At 43.9% G+C, this 9,320-nt stretch overlaps 2 protein-coding genes across 2 annotated transcripts; one reads left to right on the top strand and one right to left on the bottom strand.

Annotated features, from left to right (window-relative positions):
- On the top strand, nt 1-2,401 carry LOC135898509 (TBC1 domain family member 20). Its single transcript, XM_065427471.1, has one exon. The coding sequence runs from the start codon at nt 459-461 to the stop codon at nt 1,737-1,739; it is 1,281 nt and encodes a 426-aa protein (XP_065283543.1). The 5' UTR covers nt 1-458; the 3' UTR covers nt 1,740-2,401.
- On the bottom strand, nt 2,291-9,314 carry LOC135898510 (RWD domain-containing protein 4). The gene is made up of 6 exons (XM_065427472.1): nt 9,075-9,314; nt 8,921-9,001; nt 8,724-8,833; nt 8,483-8,528; nt 7,691-7,819; nt 2,291-5,290 (listed from the first exon to the last, which is right to left on the bottom strand). The coding sequence occupies exons 1-6, from the start codon at nt 9,096-9,098 to the stop codon at nt 5,126-5,128; spliced, it is 555 nt and encodes a 184-aa protein (XP_065283544.1). The 5' UTR covers nt 9,099-9,314; the 3' UTR covers nt 2,291-5,125.
- Nucleotides 9,315-9,320: the final 6 nt, after the last annotated feature.

Here is a 9,320-nt window from a genome sequence, read left to right as displayed (position 1 = left end):
ACGTTTTTCCGCTATGAGGCGTCGTTAAATGACGCTTTTTTTTGATGTCAATTGCGGTTGTACTGAAGGTTCTAAATTTCTGGTTCCTGGTCACCTGTGTTTAGGCAGCTCTATTTAATTTTTAGTTACCTCAGCTAATATGCGCCAATGTTTCTTGCTCTAAAACTACTACACACAGACGCTTGTGACCACTGCGCGAAAATGCCCAAACCTTAAAATGGCTAAACCTAGGCATTATTTGTCTAAACCTCGCGAGGTGCATGTGTTAAGTCGTTAACATTGTGCATGTTTCCCTGCGTTCGTCTGTGTTCGCAGTGTTCGCCGCTTTTCCTTCGGTTGCGACCTCATTTCTCTAGCGTCGTAGTTTCGTTTAAGGAAATAGCGCACCCGGAAGCTTACCGCATTATTATTACAGCTATTCCGAGCACTTAAACGACGTGTCGTGCCTTCCGACAGGCATGAGCAGCGGCGTCTGCATCGCCGAGCGACAGGAGGAACGGCTGGGCGAACGTTCGCCGTCGTCGAAAGAGATCAAAGTCCTATCCGAAACTGGATTTGATCAGGTGTCCGACATGGGAGCACCGGACGACGTGCCGGAGCACGAGCGAGCATACCAGAGCGAAGCCGAGCCCGTTGAAGACAAGGTTGCAGAGGTCAAGCGCGACGACGACGACGACGGCGTCGACTGGGTGCTGTTGTCCCGAAAGCGCCGCATGATCGAACGCGCGCTCGCCGACGGCAGCACGGTGGGCCTGAAGATGGCTGCTGTGGAGGAACGGGGCCTGATCTGCGACGACTACCGGCGTCTTGTCTGGCCTCGCATCGGTGGCGTCAACGTGTATGAGACTTCACCACGACCGTCGCTCGCCGAGATCGAACAGCATGCCTACTACTCGCAAGTGGTTCTCGACGTCAAGCGCTCACTCAAGCGCTTTCCGCCTAGTATAGCGGAAGCGCAGCGCATAGCACTCCAAGACCGACTCGTGTTTATGATCATGCGCGTTCTGATGAAAAACCCTGAACTCCACTACTACCAAGGCTACCACGACATCTGCGTCACCATCCTGCTGGTTCTGGGCGAGGAAGTGGGTTTCCTCTTGGTCGATCGTCTCTCGTGCACGAATCTGCGCCGTTTTATGGACAAGACAATGGCACGCACAGCAGACATGCTCGAGCACATCTACCCCATTCTTGGTCACGAATGCCCCGAACTTCGGGACTTTCTGGACCGGGCTCAGGTTGGAATTATGTTCTGCCTCAGTTGGGTAATCACATGGTTCGGCCACGTACTTGCCGACTACGACACCGTGGTGCGACTCTTTGATCTGTTCCTGTCCAGTCACCCCTGGATGCCCATCTACCTTTCAGCCGCAGTCGTTCTGTACGCCCGCGACGAGATTCTAGCACTGGACTGCGACTTAGCGCCTGTTCACAGCTATCTGTCGCGTCTAGTGGAAGGCGACCTACCTTTTGAAAAACTCATCGTTCAGGCCCGACAGCTGCTCGAAGAGCACCCGCCATCGGAGCTGCAAGCAGAGTTGGCTAGCACCAGACAACGCGACGAACATGTGCGACCCGTCGCAACCTTACGAAACCGCGGAAGGCTGTGGCGCTGTGCGCGCTTTGCAGGTGCGCTGGTCGCTGCCACCGGTACCTGGAAGGGAGCACTGACAATTGCTGCTGTGCTCTTCGCGGTGTGGTATCAAGCCTACCGGAAGAATGCTGTGGCCTGGTTCTGAAGCCAGCGCATGTGTTTGTTCAAGTGTTATTGTTCGGACCACATCGACAATGTTGCGGTGGGCTTGGTTCGTTGTACATTACCGTCTGAGAAATCCGTGTATATTAGTTCCTGCCCTACTGTGTCAACCATGCTCACCAGTGCTAAATACTGATCCCCTGATTGTTCCCTTCCTGCCGTTACTGAGGCTTCTGTTCAGTAGCTGTTGAAGTGCCTAAAATGTGCTTGAAACACGTCACAAGTGTGGCTGGCATGTTCCTGGTTTGTGTTCTGCATGTAGGGCCCGCAAAAGAACTATTTCTTAGTTCACAAACCAGCATTTTTTAGCTGTGATGCTGCTCAGTAATTCCACTATGTCCAATGTGAATTTGTAGTGCCCATTCCAATGTCTGTCTGGCGCTTCACTTTGTCTGAGAACGACATTGTTTTTTACTTTCAATGATTATTTGTAACTAAATATTCTGAGTAAATCCATTAGGCAATGTCATTTACATTCTAAGCTAGCTTATAGCTTTACATATTCTAGAGCATCATAAAGACAACACTGTTGAATAATGAGTAAATATTCCTTTAATTCTGTACATTTTCACAGCCAAGCTGTGCGGCAAAAGCCACGAAAAGTGTGCTGTTGGTATTGCATAAAAAATAAAGTTTTGTTTCAGACTGCTGAGTTTCTGGTTTAGTTTTAACGACTTCTCCATTCATTTAAAGAAGCCAGCAACAAGCACAACATACAGCATAAGATATTCCTGTGCTTTGCTTGCTCATCTCAGTAAGAGCATACTAATTTTATCACTGTGACATCAGAAAACCTTTGACAAATTACAAATATTCAATTTAAAAAGCACTAGATTATAAATATATCAAGCGCAAATGGTTATAAAAACTATATCCTCGAACTTTTGGTTCTTGTGAGAAGCAAAAAGAAATATTGTGTCCATGTTTTCAGTTTCTAGACACACCATGGCGATCTCCTATACATATTTAATAATTCTTAGTATTGCAAGTTCATACCAAGGTGTGAAAAGTTCACACATACTGGTCAAGATGACCATTAAAAAAACCAGAAACCTGGCACACAAAGTGCTTTGCAGACAAACTTCATTAACATAAAGGAGTCCTGACATGCTTCTGTTAAGCTCAACTGCAATAAAAATGCATGGTTTAAAATGTGACATATCTTTAGGTACTATCAGGGCTAAAGATGTGCAGGACATAAGGTCTATGGGAAGGTTAGTGCCAAAGTACCAATCACTTTTAGTTATACTTTCACTTTGGTCTGACATAGCATCCAGTGCAACTCACGACTGTAGCATTGGGCATATGTCAATCACTCAACAACTGTGCAGCACGAAAATTGTGCAACGCTAGCTCCCCCCCTGTTTAAAAGCTTGTGCATTATTGAAATGGCGAAATTAGTTTTCCGATTATTATTTCTACAGCATAAAGGGTGAACGGAGACACCAATCTCCCCACTTTACCATTCTCCTAAATAGTCTGGTGCTATGTGGCACATATCAGCTTTGGCTGCTGGGAACATGGTTTCCTACAAAATATACTATGGGAAAATTTGGTGCTAGTGTCTATAGCAGTTGTAAGCACAGCAGTCTAGTCAGCATGGGAATTATGGGTAGTACATGGGTTTGTCTAAGCTTCATGGGCTTCAAATGACTTTGCAAATTTTCAAGTTTACCATTTTCAACAAAATATTCAACAAAAAACAATTCAAATGGCAATGCAAGAATATGCTTGGAAACTTAAGCTAATAAAGGCAGATAAAGCATAATAAAGTGAAAACATTATGACTGAGAGGATAGAGTTTAATAAATCACAACACAGCAGCCTCAATGCCAAAGCTGTCGGGTCTTCAGGCACTCGTGAGTTAGAGTTGCAGGTGCCACATTTCTGAAAGGAAAAAATCGGCATCCACCCGAATTGTAGCAAGAAGCTTCAAAGGAAACCCATACGAGCTTCTGAGAAACAAAGTCTCGCAGTTGAAGAAAAATTCATCCTGGCCCAGGACTTGAACCCGGAACCAATGACTATCCAGGGCGGTCGCTCTACTATCCGAACTAACCAGGAGGTTAGCCAATCGCTGAACTGGGCAAATTAATCGAGAACTCGAAGCAATGGGACACTGAATGTGGCAAATCAAATTAATTCCAGACCAGGACGAATTTTTCTTCAACTGCGAGCCTTTTTTTTTTTTTAGAAATCCGTATCGGTTTCTTTTTTAGCTTTGGGCTACAATTCGGGTGGATGCCAATTATTCCCTTTCATGTACTTTTCTCCACCTTGAAGGCTTCCACAGATCTGATTTGCTGTGCCACACTTCTGTGTGCAGTGAAGCACATGGACTTTCATATCTTTTTTCATACCTTTTCCACAGAAATTTGCTCAATGCCACTGTGTCCTGCACGCTACCATGCAGCACGATACTGCAGTGTGGTGGCGCAGCTCTATGAGCGAGCACTCGCACATTCTTTAAAAGGGAATTACGTTTGTTTAAGGAAATAGGTTACCTACTGGATGGAACCAGCATACACAAGTATGAGAACAACTTGGTTTCAGTTTCATGTCAAGACTCCTTTAGTTGATCGGTTAAGTTTAAATTACACAAGAACATGTTTGAGTAGTGTACAAATTTGGCTGCTGCTGTTGGTAATGGTGAGACATGTAGCCATCAACTAGTATGCTTCATATGCAGAGAAGAATACGATAATGCAATACTGTAATGATGCCAGCTTAAATTGTACAACACAGTCCACTTACAGTAACTTGTTTTAATGGTGGGCCTTTCTGCCACATCATACTTTGAAAGTTTTTAATAAGACTGGAAACAATGATGTACCATTATAGAAATCAGATTTTCCGACTTGCTTATTGTTATAAGTAGACTGTGCTGTATGCCTAATTGGTAGCAGCCACCGTAGGCACAATGAGGCTGCTCACCACAGTGTAGATGTATAACATATATGAGAACACCGAGAGAATTGGCCAGCCAAAGCAGATTGAAGCACTCCTCCAAAAGCTCATTTTTGGGTACTTCGTATATCGTAACATTCAACCATAAATCCCATACCTTTTGATTCACAGTGGACTCTCTCGTTTCTTTCTCACGAGTGCACTGTAATGTTCCCTATCAATGTCTTTCTTTGGGGTCCACGCCATCTGCAATTCAGAATTGCACCAAGTTTAAGACTGGTATCATGGCCTCACCAATATAAAGGACATTTGCCTCTTACTTTCTTTTTTCGTTACCTCTAGTTAAAATGAATCATACACCCTGACTTTACTACCTGTCTCCAGGGCTGTGAGTTATATTAGAAGGTTCACAGGAGCATTGCTTTATCTCAATTAGTGTAGTTTTCTAATCAAAGGGCTTGGTTATGATGCAGCTGATCCAGTCTGTGTGAGGTGTTTAACAACGTCGACCCAGTCATGACCCCTGGGAAGCTCTCCAGTGGGAAGTACCCGGCCAGCCAGCTTGCGTTTCTGGTTTTTGCTAAGCTTGGGTTGCTTCAATTCCTTCTTGGGCGAGATCTGTGGCTCCTGAAAAACAAATACAGCAGTGTTGAGGCTTTTTTGCATGAAAGTGACTGCAGCAATCAAACTTCTAAGATATGTGCTGAAAGGCCCACTAAAATAGCTCTGCACCTAGGTGCTTGTGCATTTCTGTAGGTTACACTCATGCCGAGAATTCAGTGACATAACAAAATGATAAACAAGCATTGTGATGGTTCCAATAACCTTGATTTTTTATACATGGTTCACGTTCAGTCAGGCTGTCTACTGGACAGGAAAGCTAGGTATGCAGATTGATGTTGGTTGAGATGCACTCTTGTTACAGCCATGACACAAACAGTACCCTTGTATAGAGTGAAGCTTTATGAGACGGATCAGTACAAGTGATTTTTATGTTTTAAAGTTTCAAATGCACAGAAAAAGAAAAAAATACTGCACTGGATTTGTATAAATAACAGTAGGGTTGCTAAAATTCAATTCACCTCCATTCCACCCTGTGAAAGTGGATGTATAGCGAAGCTGTTGCCGACTTTAGACAAGCACGTCTGAAGTTAGACAAGCATCACCACCACAAGCGACATATATCATGTGCGCACGCACATCTGCAGAAGTGCAGCATATATGCTTCTTGCAAGCGCCTTGATGAACTAATTCAATTTTTCGAAGTAAATTGTGTCAGCATTCGTGCAGTACAAACTACACACAAGCTGCAGACATGTTAATGTCAGATTGTAATTCGAATATACGAGAAAAGATATTTCTGTTATACGGAAACTCAAAGACAAGGCCCTTTTCCAGCTGCCATTTGAAGTCTGTCTGAGTGGCCGCGGCCACTAGGCGGCGGTTATGTTTTTGGGCAGTGCTTGCCATAATGTTGATTATGGCTGCAGCACACACTGTGCGACAGACGCAATGGACAGAGTGCCCACGCATCAAGGACAAATACAATGTGTGCACACATACATCCCGCACGCACATGTGCATAAGTGCAGCACACATCATCATTCTCCTAGGTCCTCCGCCAAGCGCAAGTGCGTTATTGAACTAATTGAATTTCCCAAAGTAAAGTGAATCAGAAAATTCATAAAGTACGACTCACGCACATACTGCAGACATGATAGCTTTGGATTGTAATTAGAATATACAAGAATAATGGCTTCGTTATGTGATGATGTCACCTGATGACATAATCTGATGATGTCATCACATCAAATGTGACATCATGCGATGATGTCTTTGCCAAGTGATGGTGTCACCTGATGGCATCACGTGATGCCTCTTTGAAAGCAGCACACTGGGCACTCCTTGCTTTATTTCACTGTCTCCGGGATCAGACAACATTTTTTGTGAGCACTGCGCATGCAGACATGAAAAATCATGATCAACTAGAGGCTCACAGCTTTGCTGTGAAATGTCTTCCTTATTACTACATGTAGTGAACACAGCTAGGTGCTCACATGGCTCATAGCACCAGATGAAATGCGCTTAGTGTCACTGAACTTGTCGTGCCAGCAATGCATGGCAGTAAGTGGACTGGCTGATAGGTGTTTACGCTGACAAGGACGTGTGGACAGTTCGACATGTATGGCTTATGGATGCTGCAACACTTCAGCATATGATATGGAATGTCCCACTTTCATTGTGCAGCAAATGTTGCTAGAGAGGGAATATTACTTCCTTGGCCCAGTGGCGTATGACACCAAATAAATGTTTGTGCCCCAGTGGTTGTGCATCTCATCGCGATCAAGCTCACCGTGCTCTGCTTACTTTTACAGATGAAATAAGCTCAAGTTCCCGTTTGTAGCTTATTTCATTTTGTTTCCGAACGACATTACCTCAGGCATTATTTTTTCTAATTTTTAACCTTCTTCTAGTAGCGCGACCTGCAGTGGTATGCCATACTTTAATTTTTTTCATTGTTCTGCTTTACTCTTTATGATCTGTCATCTTGTTCTCTGCTGCTTTCTTTCTTCCCATATTCCATTTCTATGTTTCTGTCTCCTCCTTTCTGAAGAATAGGCAGGCATAGCGCCCCTCTCGGTGGCAGTTGCCAGCTTGTGCCTCGCTTGCCATTTCCTCTCAAGTGTACTGTATGTTTTCAAAACACTATAAATAAATAAATAAATAAATATTAGGTGTAGTTTAACATCCAAATCAATGCAGGGACTATGAGGGGCACCATTTTAGAGGGCTCCAGATTAATTTTGACCACTCAGTTTTTTAACATGCACCCAAGGCAGAGCACACAAGGGTTTTCGAATGCTGCCATAATCAGAATGCAGCCACCATGGCTGATAACCAAACCTGTGACCTCATGCTAAGCAACAGAACGTCACTGCCACTGAGCCACCACAGCAGGCATGGGAGCAAGTAAAATATGTACTACGCACACTATGTACAGGATAAAAGTGACAAAGATGAAACAACCTTTGGCTGTTCTTCTTCGGCTTCTGTAGCTGCTACCATCTCTGGCTGTTTATCTGTGAGCTCCTCTGCGTGCTCCTTGATCCATTCAAGAAGTGTGTATGTCATAGGTGTCCCCAGTTCCAACTCTGCCTAGAGAGAAGGAGACAGCAGGGGTAAAGAAGGTAAACTCAGGAGCCTATTTTTTTCTCAAATGTACTAAATAAAGTTGAAGTTTAGGTGATTAGGTATGGCATACTTGCTAGTGGAAAGTGCAAGTGTGTCTGTGTGTTCCTCTTCTTTTGTGTTACGTGATTTAGTGAGCTTTCCACTAGCAACTCTCCACTGTGGTTGAGTGCAATGACAGAATGGACAGTGGGAGAGCTGTAACATGAAATAATATGTGCAAATACACGAGCCTTTGTTGGGCATCAAACAGTGCAACAGTTTGGTCACAGTCAGCATGGCTATTCGAAAACACGGCCACAGCGACATACCAGATCCAGTAGCACACATAGGCGAGTGAACAAAAGCATTCTTTCGCCTCTAGCAGTATTGGCATCTAACTCTACCACTATTAGAAACAGCTGTACACTAGAGAGCTCCATTAAGATGAACTCTTCATAGAACTGTCCGATAAGTCAAAAAGTTCAAATAGCAGCTTATTCGCAACACTACCGTTACATTAAGTGCAATTGCGGCAATTTTTTTTAGTGCACTCAAAGTAGAAAAAAAAGGGACAGAAGAAGATGGAGAAGAAAAAAGAAAACGAGAAAGCTGCACTACGATTTCTTTTTTAATGCATCTAAGACTTACCTGTTCTTTCAGTGCTGCTACAACTCGTTCCTTGACCTCACGAATTCTGCAAAAAGCGTAGGATAACGTAAGCATTACAGCAGATGTGAAACAAATTTTGGATGAGGCATGGCTGAGAGCCAAACACCCTACAAATTAGATCGGCAATATGGAAATCATAGCGCGTCACAAAAATGTTTAAGGTACGTCCAGTTCAAACGGGGGCATCGACATTCATTAGCTCTGAATGAAGCTAACTTACATGTGTTTGTTGTAGAAGGTGTCCATGTTAAAAATTGGAGGCACGTTTGGGTACTTCTCAGGCCAACTTATTTCAATGAGAAATGACTTGTGGGTGCCATGATCGCCAATCTGCAGTTTCAGAAGTACGAAAAAGAAAGCAAAATAATTTACAAGAACGACAAAACGGCAATATGTATAAACAGAGGGGTTACTCACTTTGTACTGGTACACCGCATCAGATAGCTTCTTAAAGTTATCGTCACCATCATATATAGAAAGCAGAACCTCTACCTCTTCCTGTAACAGTAAAACGACAAGAGTCTGTCTCCTTGCACCAGTGGTGACGATCTATTTGAGCAACGCAACTTACAGCTTGCAATTCCTCAGCAGACATCGCCGGCCGGCGATAATCCTCTTACGGGGGTCACCAGAGTAAGCAGAATAAAGACAAAAGAAATTAACTAATTTGTCCTGTTTCTTACACGCTGCTTTAACAAAGTTTGACAATTGTGCAAGCAAAGGAGCACCATTCCGGTTTCGTCTAAACTCACGGGCGGTCTCACATTCTGCGTAACATTGTGCTCATGGGCGCGGCCATCTTGTATTTCGTGCCGTC

Source organism: Dermacentor albipictus, chromosome 2, assembly GCF_038994185.2.
Source record: "Dermacentor albipictus isolate Rhodes 1998 colony chromosome 2, USDA_Dalb.pri_finalv2, whole genome shotgun sequence".
Lineage (NCBI taxonomy): Eukaryota > Metazoa > Arthropoda > Arachnida > Ixodida > Ixodidae > Dermacentor > Dermacentor albipictus.
This window is presented reverse-complemented; position numbering and strand designations above follow the sequence as displayed.

Excerpts from the sequence above, each read along its gene's own strand:
- LOC135898509 (XM_065427471.1), top strand. The coding sequence starts at position 459 with ATGAGCAGCGGCGTCTGCATCGCCGAGCGACAGGAGGAACGGCTGGGC.
- LOC135898510 (XM_065427472.1), bottom strand. The coding sequence starts at position 9,098 with ATGTCTGCTGAGGAATTGCAAGCT. Across the intron at positions 8,834-8,920 it reads ATGCGGTGTACCAGTACAAA|ATTGGCGATCATGGCACCCA; the intron begins GTGAGTAACCCC and ends CTGAAACTGCAG. Across the intron at positions 8,529-8,723 it reads ACCTTCTACAACAAACACAT|AATTCGTGAGGTCAAGGAAC; the intron begins GTAAGTTAGCTT and ends CGCTTTTTGCAG.